This window comes from Morone saxatilis, unplaced genomic scaffold (assembly GCF_004916995.1).
Source record: "Morone saxatilis isolate NCDOM2014 unplaced genomic scaffold, NCSU_SB_2.0 Contig7, whole genome shotgun sequence".
Taxonomy (NCBI): Eukaryota; Metazoa; Chordata; class Actinopteri; family Moronidae; genus Morone; species Morone saxatilis.
In genome coordinates this window covers 10,460,097-10,476,203 of record NW_023340246.1, presented here as the reverse complement: position 1 = coordinate 10,476,203, position 16,107 = coordinate 10,460,097, and the positions used below count along the sequence as shown (strand labels likewise).

The following is a 16,107-nucleotide window of genomic DNA, read 5'->3' as shown; positions in this document are numbered from 1 at the left end:
TGTGTGTGTGTGTGCGTGTGGGAGGGATGACGGTATTATATAGCATCATAGACAAGATTATGTACAACTGGGCTGCATTTCATTGTGGTGCTTCATGTCATAAAACGCAGAGTATTTATGCTTGCTTAACTGTGTCATTAGAATAGTAGTAATGGCAGTTAATTAAACTAATTGATTTTAATTAAGTCTACAAAGAGTCTCTATGTACAAGTCTGGATTTTTATGAAATATATTTTACGTATTTCTACAGAACAATCACCATTTTGCCACATTCTGTATTTAGTGAAAATGATTAGCTAAAAGCTGTGGGTTTTAGTTTTATATATTTTTCTTGTTTAAATTATACACGGGTTTCAAGAGCTAAGCTACACAAGAGTGCAAGTGGAAGCTGTTTCTATACTGTACTGTATAGTATTCAGGCTGCCACACTTTATAACATAAACAAGGTCACAAAGAAATCCCCTACAGAGAATTGTTTCTGTCAGGTTACCTGCCCAACTCCACATCCCTCGACAGCCACAACACACAGCAAGAGCGTTTGAACAGCAAGCTTGTTCTTCTCAGTCCTTGTTGTGCCTTGTTACTTTGGGTGCTTCAATCCAGCCATGGCAGCCAGGTCCGCAAACAACAATGCCAATGTCTTTCTTTACTTGTTTCATGTGCCAGCACACTCACCAATATGATGACGACACCAAACAATATTCTCCCTTGTCTGTCTCCCAAATCCAGATCAAGCCAAGTTCTCAATTCTGTCAGCTCACACCTCAGTCGACAAGGCTACTTAGTCTTACAGTTTCATCCAAGTTGTCATCCACAGGACTGTACTGTTACAGTGTATTAGTTACAGTGTTACAACTGAACTTCACATTGACAGAACCAAGCGATGGGTACCGTGTGAAACTCAGTTGTTGGTTCTGTCAAAGACACAGGAGAAAAAGTAAGGCAATACTGAACAACTTCCATACTTGAACGTAGGGTTCCTCATCTTTATTATGTTCGAGTAAGCTAAATCACAGCACCCCCAGTTGATTTGGTCATTGATTGTTTTGTACTTTTGTCTATGCCTTTACATCTTTTTTCTGTCTTGCAATGATGAATGATTTGTAGTGCCAAGACGTAAACTCTCTGTGTCGTTTGTCTCGTGTGAACAATACATCCTCTAGCCAAAACAATAATGCCTGCAGTTGGAATAAAACATGGAAGAAGTCAATGATGACAAAATGCGCAAAAAAATCACTTATGTTGCATTTTCTTACAATGGAATGATGAAACAGGCCCGATCACGGATTCAATTTTTGAATAACCGCGTTTCCTTGTTTTCCCACCGACTCCCAGCATGCCTTTAGAACTCATTGTGAGGTGACCCTCAACATTTAGCATGAAAGTGCTCTCGACTGCACAACAAACTCTCTGATTTCTGCATTAATGTGTAGCAGCAGGTCATTGTAGTGTTTGACTTGGTTTAAGTCTGTACCTTTGTGTCATGACCATCTATTTGACCATTGGAGCAGTATGTTCAGATGATAAAACGGTGCATTTTTTTTTTTTCAGTTTACTTTGGATAATTCTTTGATTTTTGTTAATAACCTGGTGCTGAATAAATACATTTAAAAGGTGCTATCACTGTGGACTGCAGTCCACATTTTGGCTTTCTGAGAGCATAGCCTTCCAGTTGACTGAAGGGCCTGTTGCCTCACAAACTTACAGTCCCAAAATGCTCCAGAGCTAGCATCTCAAATCCACACAGTTTACAGCAGAACTCAACTCTCAATGGTGCCATTTTGATTTTCCAATCTGCACAAAATAACAACCGTTACTCTACTTTTCATATAATGTTTATTATACTGGTTTCAGCATACAGTATGTTTTTTATTTTTACTATGTTTTAATCTGCACTAGGATTTTTTTTCTTTTCTCTGAGAGAATGAAACTGGCAGATGACAAAATGCATCTTTTTGGCAAACACACAGGAGCACAAATGTACTTCTGCTACTGGAATTTGGGTAAAAAAAATATATAGAACGTGATTGCTGTGTTGTAAATTCCTGTCATCTATATGTCCTTAATCTGTGTGTATCTATTTTTGTTGTTATTGTAGAATTGGCTGTAATATTTTGTTTAAAATGGATTTGATATTCCAATGAAGCGACTATGGTTGTCATATTAATTGCTGCTGATTTTTGAAATTGTTATCAAAGTTGTTGGAAATATTGCTTTGTTTATATTCAATCAATTTCTAGATTGTGTTAGCTTGTTGGTGTATTTCACAAATCTATCAGGATACTCCCTAGATGATATGATTTATTCGGGGTATTCCAAAAGTTGGCACAATGTCAGTAAGCAAATTCGCTACAGTCCGTAGCATCTTTACGAAAGTGTACTCGTACAACCTATGTTGTGACTGAGAACATATAAGGAATGATTTCTCTGTTGTTGTTAAATATAAAATGTAAGTAAATTGTTTCATGGAATCCCCGTTCTTTAAAAAAGCAAAACTGATGTCCTATTTTTGGGAACAATATGAATATTATTAATAACATATGGTGCTAAAGTTCTTTTTGTATGTTTTGGTTTTTAGATGAAAAGAGAAATATTATGCTGAAAATGTAATGTTAAGCCTTACTGTAGATTCATATATCAGACTGTTCATCCCAGAAGAGAAAAATAAATATAGTATTTGAAAGTGCAATATATCAGTACTGTATTCACATGCACGCTACACATTTCAACAGATGAAAGCAGCTGCAATATATGGACTGCAGAAGTGTACGATGTGAGCCTACACACTTTGGTCTAAATGAGAAAAGTTTAGTGAATGTGTCCTAATATAACATGTGTGATTAGCACATCTTTAAGATATGAAATGTATAAATGCCTGAACCTTATTTACTTTGATTAGACCTCTGCAGGTTAAAGTTATGTTGGGAATTACTGCATGTTAGGCCACCAAACCGATGCGCTAGTAAGAATGAGAAAAGTCTAAGTTGTCTCACACACACAGCAACAAAACTACAAGAAAGTGAGATACCTAAAGAAAGAAGTGCCAACACCTGCGGAGTTTGACTCCTTTGGGGCTTTTAACATGGGTGCAATAGATTAAATTCCTTTGCTAATCATTTCACTATTTATTTTGCAAACTGGAACAATAGTTAAAATATACATGCTGAGGGGTGGGCATAGTTTGTCCGTAACTTGCATGGGCAGTCCTATGGCCAGTGGATATCTGGAGGATGAGTCTGAGGTCATCCTTAGATGGGCAAATTTTGCAAATGCAATATGAATCACTTTAAAATATACAGTACATTGGGAGGTTACATCTGCTGAGAACCCTATATTTTATACTGTACATAAAATAAAAGGCCCCACAGACCTAAACACAAAGTTACTGAATTTAATACTTTGGCAGATCCTCCGTATTCCATCATACCTGCATTCAGGCCAATATGTATTGCACAGACCTTTAACATAACAAACGCAGACCCGATACCTGTAGTTCAGCATTTAACAGTTACAATTTATGAAGATATCACAAACACTTGTTACAAATAGCAGACACAGTAACCTTCACCTGTTTTATACACAGGTTTGGGGAAATAAGGAGAGACGAATATGACATGATTAAAAAGTAAATACCACTTAGAGTCACAGGACATGTTCAGAGCTTACCCTTCTTTTGTCGGCACCCATGCAGCCAACCTTTGCGAGTGACCGGTTTCCTCTGGTTCCTCTTTCATATCATCTGCCTGTATCTTTGCATGTTTCTCCACATGTCTCAGCTGCTTCTCTCTCTTTGTTGCTGTCTTCATTCTTGTCCTAGTAAAACAGAGACAGTAAATTAGACACTTAAAACTGTCTCTTACCTCCCTCACAAATGTTGAAACACCTGTTTTTTTCACAGCCTCACTGTGAGTCTTTTCAGGGAACAACATTTAATCTTAGCAGGAAGGCACAAGTGTAACAGCTGTTTGTAACTATTGTTTACAAATCCTGTGCATAAGGAAAAAATGTGAGAGTTTGGCTTGTCTTACAAGTTGTCATAAAGTAGATATTAGCCTGTAGCAAGCACATAATATAGCAAACAAATAAAGCAATAGAAGTAGCAATGACACAACGAAACAGCCTATTTACAGTAAAGGGGTTACAGTATAGTCACCATTAATCCAATTCTTGTCAGTATTTACATAATTATTTGGTCTTTAGAGAGTCTCTGTCATTAAATAAATGTATCTTCTTTATTGTAGTTAACGACTTAATAGGGTGGCCGTTAAGTGACACCACAGCACCGTCCGCCTGGCTTCTGTATCCACTCGGCGGTATTATCACTGTAATACACAGTAGCAGCTGTTTTGGTTTGTGCAAAGCAAAGCATGCTGGACCACAGTTTAACGCCCAAAATGGCGGCACGATTGAAAAGTTTTGCCTGTTTTATCCGAGTTTGTCTTCTTCACAGACTGTTTCTGTAGTTGTTCTGGCGGCACTGGGGCGTCTCGTTTTCACCGTGGTGGCACACCGGTATTTTTTCTAATGGTTGCCGAAGGAGGCAAACATCAGGATGGCGCTTTGCTATCAGCTCAAATTCGGGCATCACTTTAACAATGTTAGGCTAAGCTAAGCTAGGCTAGGCTAGCAGGCTAACTGCTGTCAGATGAGTGCTGGTTAAAACCTTCGGTAGTTATGTCTTGTCTCACCTGGATCTCCGCGCCGAACTGAATATGTAGAAGAGGACCTTTACATAGAAATGGAGGATGATGTGAAAAAAGTGAAAAAGGTAAGTCGGGCAATTTCCATACTTTAGTACTGTGAGTTGACCAGCTAGCATGCTATCCTGCTGGCTAGTCAGAGCAGGGGAGTTAGCTGTTAGCTAAGTTGAGCCAACTATCAAGTAAGCAATCAGCGGACACCAGCAAAAAGCTCTCACAATAGCACACTGACAGATTCGTGTGTTTTCTATCAACCAGCGACACTTTAAATGGGAATAAATGTGTTATTTACAAGAATGTAGGTTCAATAAAGGTAAGTGGAGCGCAACAGATTGAGCCTAAAAGAAGCGAGTGTAGCGTTACAAGTTAAGTTTTAAAAACGTGTAACATCAAGTTACAGGATGTTTGTGTTTCTCATGCTTACACGTGTATGATATTTACTTTGCTTTGGCGTGCTTAAAGCGTGTTCAGATGTACTGCATGTTCGCTGTGGTAAAGTTCAATGAAGTTATTGTCCATTGTTGTATTCATAGGGCTAAATGTGTTATCCGCTGTGGGACGTTTTAACAGCCAGGGGTGATGCTGGTAATGTCACAGGAAGCTAATGAAAGCACACGCAGGTTTCCCTGGGAAATAACCCTCGTTGTTCATCTGTGTGCTCACCATCAGCTGTCAAAGGCTGGGGTTATCAGTGTCAGTCATGCTAAAGGGAATCCGCAGCCCTTGCTTGTACCGACAGACATACAGCACATACCTACCTAATGGTCTTGCTATGGAGACACATCTTTATGTTCAGACACATAGCTGACATTTCTTTTTATCTGTTCTTCCCACTGTGTCTTAGAGCAGACACGTTCCTCTGTATATGGCACAGGAGGAAACTGAAGGGCAGCACCCAACCAAATCTGGGCAGGACATGACACCGACAAGCTCTCGCCGCCTGTGCAGTGTAATGAGAAGTGTCTCTGGGGTTATAGCGTATTTGCTGTTGCTATGTTGTGCTGGTCATTCCGTCGTGTCTCCGTGAAAATAACACGAGAGTTACTTCCAGCCTCCTCCTTGATGTGAAGGGAAATTTGAAAAGGGAAAGGAAGTGATATCCTCGTGTTAAGAAGGTTTGTTGTGGCAAGGAAATGTTTTTCTCAGCAGTGTTAACCCAGTCTGCTCTTGGTTTGACAAGGCATCCCTTTAAAGCTCCCCCACAAAAAAAACCTTATCACATCAAGATTCCTAGTTGTGACTACAAAAAAAGTTGGATTCATATATATATATTTAAAAGTCAGATATCCACAGTTGGGTTTTGAAGTTTTAATCTCAGTGTGAATTCATGTTTCAGCTTTATGACCTCTTTGTGCTGACTGTCAGTGGCAGGAAAGGTGAAAACGTGTGCTCTTGTCGATTAGGTTCAGCACTAACTCGTCTGGGTTGATGATCTTTAACTGTTGGGGATCAGCGTTACCATTGAATACAGTTCTTGTTTGTGCCACTGGATGGTGATAGTGAGCAGCATTTGACCCAGATGTATGTTTTATATTCACTGTGCAGAGTATTACTTTATTACACAGGTTCAAGTGGAAGCTAAGAGCCCCTTAATATAATAACAAGTTCGAGTGTTACTTTGACTTTGCTAACTGACTAATTTATAAAGTGTCCTACGTGTCAGGGAATCTGGGGAGACGTATTGATCTTATCTTTCTGGAGAAGTTTAGGAATTTCATCAGCTCAATTACGCTACAGGAACATAGCAGGATGAGCGCTGTCTTGACTCACACATGCATTGTATTGGTTTACTTTCAGCCCAGCTGGAGTGGTAATGTCTTAGAAACAATAACAAATCAAGAATGAAGAACATCCTCCTGTAACGGAAGTGCTGCAGCTCCGATCTGGAAAGGCAGGGAAAGATGATGGCATTCTACTTTAGGTTTTACTGAACTTTAGGTGTATGGGGGACAAAAAGGTGTTAGGTTACAACAGGTGGTGTTTATTTGCTGGGTTGGAATTGGTTGGTATTCTTATACTCTGTCGTTTCACACTGAATATGGTTAAATAAAAGCAGCAGTGATTTTCTGCCCTCCTATTCTTCGGTCCAAGTTTTCCTGCATTGTTTTTAAGTGTGAGAAAGTTGGAAAGGCCACCTGCACTTGTTGTCACCCTGGCCATAACAGCACAAAGACGCCATACAGTATCCTCACTTATGGTTCTTTTGTAAGCAGCCTTTACCAGGAAAATTGCACTTGTTCATCTTGAGGACATTCACTGGGGTCAGTTACGGTGGCTCTTGTCTCACATTTCACAAGGAAAAGCCATCAAATGTTAATGCGCATGTCTTCACAAGCTACTTACTGTTCAATAATGCACTTGGAGGTTGTGCTGTTTCAAGTCTAAAGTCTGATCACGAACCAAATTACAGGTACAGTGTAAGAGTCATAAACCTCTGTGATCCTTCTGCGCCCGTTCCAGGCTTTTCTATGGGACGCTCAACTTTGTTATCAATGAGTTGATATAACTATACTACTTTTACTACAGTACCCCTAGTATGGTGCTCCTATTGTAGACTGCTAGCCAACATGGAGATGATCTTGATTCACTTTAATGCTTGTAGAGGAAATGTATTACTTTTGATGCAGTGTCTGAAAGGAGGAAATAAGTCCTATAGAGCTACATTAGATCGCCTGCACTTTTGGCCTCATTGAATCTGCAGTGTAAACAGTTTTGCAGAAGTGACATCTGTGGTTCACACAGTAGAAGAAGGTCTTGTATTTCTGTGGTTTGGCAGTGATGTACAGAGCTTTAGCTGCAGAGTCCTGAGTGAGTGATGGAAGGCAGCCATCATCACATCGCAATACAGTGTAAAGATCTGGGGCAGAAGCGATTGTCACCACACCCCGTTGTCTTTGACATCTATGAAGCATTCGTTCAAAACAGCTTGAGACGTGTGATGCCGTTTTTGAGTTGTTTCCATATTCAAAGTCAAAAACTTGTAGGCGCGTGTCAACGCAGGAAGTTGTGGCAAGTCCCCTTCCTGTTCTTGTGACTGAGTATAGAGACAGAGACACTTTCCTTCCTCTGTATGGGGGTCACACCCCTCGCATACACACTTGGGCTGAGTTTGATCCCGTACGTCTGTCATCAGTTGGCAGCTGTCGGTGCGTGTGAGTTGGGACGACAGGTGACTAGTTCCCACAGTGCGAGCGTAGCAGCATCTGTGACCAGGCTGCGTGCTTGCCGTTGAATAGGCGACTTTCCGAGCGCGTGGGTTCATGGAGAACGAGGTAGGCTTTTTAAAATGCTTATTGCGTATTACACATCGGCTCAACAGCATGGACAAAAGGTATTTTTGTTAAGCACACTTAACTGAACTCTTATCAGTGCTATGCTGTTGACATTTTACCAGGTAATACAAGAGCTAAAGGATGATAGAATTTCATGCTTTTTAACTGGTCATTGGCAAAAAACCCAACTTCTAAAGTTAATCTAGAAAGATCTTTAAGAAAAAAGGAAAACAGTTGTCTTTTGTGACTCCTCTGTGGCAGCTGGTCGGTGATGTTAAGGTGAGGTTAATGTGCAGGATATAGATGTTAAAATGTGATCCTCCATCATGTTTTACCCTGACTACAAGTGCTACCACTCCAGTATTGCAAAATGCAGAGTTTCCTTTTGCACATGTTATTGTTGACATTTGAGCAACACGTATTGGGTAACACAGGCCTGTACATTTGCACTTCCAAAGAGTCCATCTGCTCAGTCTTAACTGCAGCTACCAGCACAGTCAGGGGAAGCAGGGTCAGCATAATTTGCAAGGAATAAAAGTCAACAGAAGTTTTATATAGTTTCATATCATTTTCTGCTTGTTGTTTTTTAGAGGGGCAGACATTAAACTTGTACCTGCCTTTGCAATTGCTTTACTGTGTTGCCAGCTCATTGCAACTACACCATATGTATGCTGTGGACCTGAATAGTCCTTTAATTATTAATAATATACTGTTGCGTAGAAACCCACAATGCCAATGGTGTATAATTCAGAGAATATGAAATACCACATATCCACACAAATTGAGTCTTAATTTCTTACTGCATTTTCTAAGGTGGCTTCACAATCTTGTAATTTCTCCCAACCTCGCTCTCTTTGTCTTCATTCCCCAGCCTGGTATCGTGTCTCCGTTCAAGCGAGTCTTCCTGAAAGGAGAGAAGGGGAGAGACAAGAAGGCCCAGGAGAAAGCCACTGAGCGCAGGGCCCTCCACACCTTCTCACTCTCTCAGCCTGACCACCGAATAGACCCTGACATCCTGCTCAATGACTACATTGAGAAGGAAGTCAAAGTGAGTATGACTAGCAGATATATAAGTCCCTTCCCATGTATTCAAAATGTTGTTTTACAGGGCTGCACAAGTAATCGAAATATTATCAAAATTGTAATATGGCCAAGTGCAATATACAAATGCAAATCGCAAGAGCTGTACTGTTTTGATAAAGGTCAAATGTGTGACAAAGCAGCAATATAATCTGTCTCTGTGCTGCAGAGGAGCCCTGGTCTACAAATCTTGTTCTCCAGATTTAAGAAAACATGTTTGTTTGCTACAGACCCCCCAACATGTCACATCATCATGATTTTAATAGTTTTCCTTGTGAAAATTAAATTTGTGATGCAACATCATTCCCACATTATCGTGAATCGCAGTATCTGTCCAAATAGTCGCAACATTATGATTTTATAATATTGTGCAGTCCTGTTGCAGTACCATTCACTTAGGAGGAAATTTCGATCATATTAGGTTACGCTGTTTTTCAATTTTGTGGATCTCTTAGTAAAAGGTTTTTAAATGTTCTGTCCTCTCCAGTACTTGGGGCAGCTGTCATCAGTTCCGGGATACTTGAACCCATCAAGTCGCACAGAAGTGCTGCAGCTCATTGACACTGCAAGGGTGAGTATCGAAGAGGATTTAACTCCATGTGGCGTTTCTAATGTCTATCGTAACGGGGATAATTACCCAACATTGTACTCCTCTGTGATTGTCAGAAGTCACATCAGTTGGCAGGCCAGCTGACATCAGAGCAGGATGCAGTGGTGAGCTTGTCGGCGTACAACATAAAGCTCGTATGGCGCGATGGAGAGGACATCATCCTGAGAGTGCCCATCCATGATATTGCTGCTGTCTCCTACATCAGGGACGACTCTTTGCACCTTGTGGTGATCAAAACAGGTAAGAAAGAAACATACATTTGAATGTTCCTGTGAGTGTTGAAATGAAGTTTGTCATAGTTGTGGTTTGGGATCTTGAGCTACAAAAAGGTGTACTGTCAGGTTTTACAAAATGTTAGCATCAACTTGGTACCGAAGTATCGGTTCTCGCGACATCCCTACCTTACGGTAAGGACAAATTACTAAACGGGGAATAATATGGATCTGATGATGTTACATTCAGTTCAAAACATGTGCTTCACTGTCATCTTTCTGGGAGAAGAACGAGAAATAATAGGAAATTCTTTGGTAACTCAGATAATGTGGCCCAACAATAATGAAGGAGAGTTTGGATTTATATATTTAAAAATTACAAAGTTGTGTCTGCTAAGTTAGCGACAATTTGAATAATTAAATTTGACTGTGTGTATTTTTCCATGTTTTTCAGCCCAGGAATCAGGAGGTTCTCCTTGTCCCAGCTCATGTCCTGATCTCAACAAGTCTCAGACCCTGAGCTCCTTATCAGAGAGCGGAGCTGTGCTTGTGGAAGTCTGCTGTCTGCTTGTGCTAGCCGTTGATAACAAGGTACTATTTTGCATCAGCGGCTCTGTAATGAAATGAAATGAAAATCTGCAGAGTGTATTTATTTAGTTCAGTTAGGTGAAACAAATGAGAACACTGATAAAAGCAACGTGCACGCTCGCTGAGACTACATTTTAAGATATGAATTTTTGCTTTAAGCTTTGTTAAAAGTTTCCTGTGGAGTTTCAGACCAATAGTAGTGTTCTAGTGCTGTTTCTCTATGAGTGGGTGTCTGTTTTGTTTATCTCATGTACATGTGCGCACTTGGGTGACGTGAGTCCTGCCAATTTTATTTTACCTTTATTTAATCAGATACGTCAATTGAGAACCAATTCACATTTCCAATGCAAATGTTAAAACAGCACAATATATATAGTATGTACACAACAGAGATACTGTGTTCCAGAGAGGTAAGTTCAAAAGCAGGTACAGTGATCAAAAACTATTGCATGTAATGGTTACTAAAGGAGGATAAAGTAATGAGTGTGTGCTGTGACTTTTGTTACTGGTTTCAGTCACTGGGAGTGGCAAACTGAAAAGAGTGACAGCCGAAAGGAGGTTTCGACTCTAGGTGTGTCCAAAGTAATGAATTTGCAAGAACGCAAATTGTAGTTAGCGTTGGAGATATTGAGTAGTGAGTGGAGATATGGAGGGCTTTTGCCAATGATAGGGTTGATGTCCAGTTTATTGAGAAGACTTTTGGTGGCAAACCTGTAGATTGAGTCCCCATAATCCAGGTTTGGGAGAATGGACCAAGGTGTACTTAGCAGCAAGGATGTCACAATATTCCACTGATGTACAGGTAGCAGTAACACGCCAAGATATTCTGCCATGCACCAACAAAGACAGGGAAGAAGAAGGCTGCAAGCTAGTTAACACGGATACACAGGTGTAATTTGCTTTGCAAATGTTTAATGAGGAAGGAAATGCTCTTGACATGTTTGTTAGATCTCAAGCGTACATACGATGTGTTTTGATGAGTAATGCTGAATGTAATCATAACTTTTGTGGGTTTACAAGGAATCACAGCAGGGTCCCTTTAACAGTCAGACTGTAACCCAAATCAATGACAGAAATTGTTCTCAAAAAATATTCTTTTGTTGGAGCAATGAGGCAGACATTGAGACATTTAGCAAAAACATATAACAGAGTTATTGTCATGAATTAGTTTCTTTGGAAAGTGCATTAATGGCTAACTGTTTTGTCCTTTAGGCAGCAGCAGAGGAGCTGTGTCTTTTGCTCAGTCAGGTCTTTCAGATCGTTTACACAGAATCAACCATCGACTTCTTGGACAGAGCTATTTTTGATGGAGCAACTACACCTACCAGACACTTTTCTCTATACAGTGGTAAGTAAAACAGACTTACTTTCTAGTAGGGCTGAGCAATTTTATCGATTCTGCGATACATATCGATATTTTGTTTTCCCCCAGAAAAGGTATGCGATTTTTCAGGCCGCAAGTATCACTACATTCAAATCCCCCCGTGTTCCGCCTGGCACTCGGCTCGCTGCCGTTTCCCACCCGTTTCGCTTAGGCAGGGAAGGCGATTAGTCAGTCCAGCCGCTAGTGTCCGCATGTAGAGCAGCCCCGTCTAAATAACTCCCTTTACACAGACGCCGACATCTTTCTTTCTTCCCTGGCCTTAAACTACTCGGCTAATACGGGTACATTTTAAGTTAATGTATAAATGGTTTCTTAGTGCTGGATTATTGCTGTTTTTGGAGAAGCCATGGTACTATGGTTTACCTGGCTACCTCCATATTTAGTGAAGCTAAAAAAAAGCGTCAAAGAATCTGTCAGAACAGACCACTTGCTGCCACTTTCTAATTCAAGATTCCAACGCTTTTATTTATCAACGAGGGAAATTACTGTGCACAGTTGGCATACAAAGGTGGGAAAGTAAATACAGGGTTAGAGTAAAAATAAGCTAACATAAAAATAAAATAAGCTAACTAAATAAATCAAACAATTAAACTAAAATGCAACAAATGCAAGCACTTACAGGTAACATAAGTAGAAAAACAAACCTCTCCATTGTTCAGCCTGTATACTGCACTTTATTTACTTTTTTGTAAGCTACAGTTTGCACTGTTTCAATAATGAAACAATTTTCTCCACCCCACATCTTTGATTCATTGTGTCCAGCATTTGCAGGCTGTAAGATTCTCTGTCAGTCCAGAAGCCATTATTGTGTAATTGATGCTTTCCCCAGTTTTTCAAGTTCAAATTAATTCAATCGCAAGTCAATGGATACACTCACCAAGATGTCCACCAAATCACCCACTGTCCTTTAAAATGAAAATGATGTAAGTGTATCGAATCGTATCGTTGGCTTGGAATATCGTGATTATATATATACTATATATATATATGATATATATATATATATATAATATCTATCGTCCCTATCACGTACAGCCCTACTTTCTAGAGAAAACGGAATCCAGACCTAATTTCAGCAGTTATCGGTTTGTTTCTTTTTTTTAAACCACCATTTTTGGTGTAGTAGGTGTTTCACTACTAACTTTTCCGTCCCTAATGGTTGTTTTTGGTGTTTTTACCCTCTTCTCACAGCTGCATGAGAACCCTAAGTCATATATGAACCTGTCAAACCATGTGCTTTTATTTTTGCAGATGCTTCTTCAAGCAAAGGGATGTTAAAGGAGGGCCTTTGGAAGGAGGGAAGCTAGGCACATTGTAGAGTACACGTTTTAATTTTGACACTTCTGAAAGCGCTTCCTTTTTGCCTTGTGACTTACGAGGATGCATTCCTTCTCCTCCCAGTCCCTTCCCAGGAAGGCCAGAAGAAAACTCGCCATCTGCTTCACCCGAGCATCCCTCAGACGAAGACTGCGAGTGAAGGAGAGCTCGAGCCACCACCTGGCTGCAGAGCTGCTGCCAGGACTACATGACCACCAGTACTGCTGATTTCACCCTCCTTTCTTTGTCCCTTTTCTGTTTTTAAGATTAGGATATTTTAAGTGTACTAATTTTATTTTGATTTTTCTTTCCCAATAGCGCGGACAAAACTGTCATCGCAGGAGATCAGCGTTTGGCTACCTGCTCTCACGAATACCCGTAACGTGCCTCCATCCTGAGTTCTGGCATTAACCTGCGACAACTCTATGGGGACAGCAGGAAGTTCCGTTCTTTCTTGTATGACCACTTTATTTCCCTACAATTAGATAGCGAGCCTGGACTCTGTTGTGTCGTTCTTCATATATCAAGCCCTCAACAAGTGGTCTGAGCAAATTTCAAGCCAAAATCCTCGCGAAAAGAATGTACGGTTACAATTAGAAGTGTCCGATCACTGTATTGATTTTTCAGACCCTCTTATGAGCTTTTGATAAGCTTTGTGAGATTAATTTTCTTCTGTGTTGAATAAGCTGGAAAAAATGTCAATGGAAGAGCCCATCAATAAGCGATTACTATCAGTAAAAATCAAACTGCTGTTTATCAAATTGTATGTATGGTGCCATGACATGATCTCAGTCTCTCTCTCTCTCTCCTTCTTCTCCTCTCTCCTCTCCTCTCTCTCCGTCTCTCGTCTCCTCTCTCTCGTCCTCGTCAATTCATATATATATATATATATATATATATAAAAAACAAAATGTGTTCTGCGTCACAATAAGTGTAACACGACACATTTGTGGTAAACTATGTGCTAAAAGGACAGATGTCATATCAAACACAGTCCATGACCATATGAATCATAATGTCTCTGCAGGTCTGCGTCCCTTCATACCTGAGAAGGACAGCCAGCACTTTGAGAATTTCCTCGAGACCATCGGTGTGAAGGACGGCAGGGGCATCATTACAGACAGCTTCGGTCGTTACCGGCGCACAGCCAGCTCCGCCTCCGATTCCACTACCAACGGCAATGGAGCAGCAGGAGGGAGCGCTGCCTCAGACGAGGGCCAGGAGGCCTCCGAGGGAGACGAATGGGACCGCATGATCACCGATATCAGTAATGACATTGAAGCTCTCGGCTGCAGTATGGACCAGGAGGGAGTGACGCCCTGACAAACAAAGGGAGGTATTTTTTTTCGCAAGAGCTGACATAGAATGGCAGCCCAATCCAAACGAACAGTAGGCATCAGCTGAACGGATCAGATGAAGGTGGTCCTTAGCACTGACCTAAGATTTGGTTAATTGTATTTTCCTCTAATTGTCAAGAGGACATTCCATAGTCCCTGTGCACTCACGGAAAACCTCAACCTGTTACCACAAAAAACATGAAGTCAACAAATGCACTTACGCAGACCCAGACACAGTCAGTTGGCTATTTTTGCATTTTAGAGGGATTCATAGCCTCTGCTATATTTTTAACGTTGCTTTGATTTTTGTACTCATTTATTGGCAGTATCTGCCACTGCTGTCAGCAATGTAGCGTAAATCTACAGAGCCTTTTAGAGTATTTCAGTCCTGTTCTGAATACCCTCAAAGACTCTGGAGAATCCATCAGAGGACTGTGTACGTGTTTTTAGAAGGTTTAGACTGAGGCTGTACTGGTTTGTGCTTTTGTATTACTAGAACTTTGGTTTTCTTCATTTATTCCACATTTGTGTGTTGCTGTGAGAGTGTAACATTTTGCTTTATATAATTTTGTTCTTCAGTAAGATTTGTGTACCACTTTGTTTTTACACTATCATTTGTTATCAGTGTTTACTCATTTGTATAATTTTGCCTTATTCAAACTGACCAAGGAAATGCTGTAAAAACAAAAATTCTCATTCAGTTCAAGCTAATTGAGTGGGGACTGTATTTGACAAAGCCAGTTAGCTTATGGCTGATGTAAATTTATGATTTTAGATTTTTGTTCTTCTCCTGCAGGTCATCTTGTTATGTCTTGTGATATTACATTTATCTGTCATTGTGCCTTTACACTGCAGTACTGCTGCCAACTGTCTGTCACATGCAGATGGGTAATTATGAACTGTAACTACAGTTGTTGAGCAAATCATGGTTATTAAATAACAGCTACTTTACACTGATTGTCTCTTTTTTTTTTTTTAAATGACAAGCATCATGATGTCTTTTGATGGTTATTATCCGTTTATCAGTTTGAAGTGAGACCAACTTCAACATTTAATTTGACTTTCATACACCAAAACTGACACAGGAGGTGAAGGTTTTGTAATCTGATTATGATCCTCTCTGACTGATCATTTGCTTGGATGCACCTAAGCTGCTGTGGAACTTCAGCCTGAGTTTCATCAAAGCAATCACGCTGGATGTTGCCCTCAAAGTTGGGGATTAGTTTTGTGAGTCTGAGGGACGAGAAATTGGCAGCACAGTGTGAGTTGAGTACATTCCATTCTGTAAAGCTGCTCACCAGGCTTTTAAACCATTGCCTTCAGAGACTTACTTTTATATGATTTTCCTCAGTAAGTTTTAAAAAGGACAAAAGAAACTGGAATCAAAAGATGTTTGTCCCTTTGTCTGGGTTGTCTCATGTTTGTTGTGGGAATGGAGCAGAGGTGTAGGAGTGCATGTAAAGACTGGAACACTACACCTGGGTTCAAATAGCCACTTTGGCTTGAGACACTGTCTGCCTCGAACAAAAAGGATGAGATCATCAAGAGGCCTATGATCTCACCGAGCAAGTACAGATTATCTCTCATCACACACGCAAACTATTCTT

The 16,107-nt window shown here is 40.3% G+C and overlaps 1 protein-coding gene and 1 long non-coding RNA gene across 2 annotated transcripts in view; one reads left to right on the top strand and one right to left on the bottom strand.

The window, feature by feature from the left end:
• The window catches only part of LOC118340503, a 44,664-nt gene extending 40,346 nt beyond the window's left edge, over nt 1–4,318 (bottom strand). The window contains exons 1-2 of the long non-coding RNA XR_004797376.1: nt 4,154–4,318; nt 3,667–3,813 (exon numbers count right to left, since the gene is read on the bottom strand). This is a non-coding gene — a long non-coding RNA (uncharacterized LOC118340503). The remainder of the gene's footprint in view (nt 1–3,666; nt 3,814–4,153) is intronic.
• A 62-nt stretch (nt 4,319–4,380) lies between these two features.
• On the top strand, nt 4,381–15,451 carry ccm2 (CCM2 scaffold protein). Its single transcript, XM_035678522.1, is given in 13 exon segments — nt 4,381–4,768; nt 8,844–9,020; nt 9,540–9,623; nt 9,719–9,902; nt 10,329–10,465; nt 11,675–11,810; nt 13,098–13,145; nt 13,244–13,289; nt 13,291–13,336; nt 13,339–13,381; nt 13,482–13,505; nt 13,508–13,609; nt 14,158–15,451. Coding segments are annotated over 13 exon segments (1,386 nt in total). The 5' UTR covers nt 4,381–4,738; the 3' UTR covers nt 14,487–15,451.
• Nucleotides 15,452–16,107: the final 656 nt, after the last annotated feature.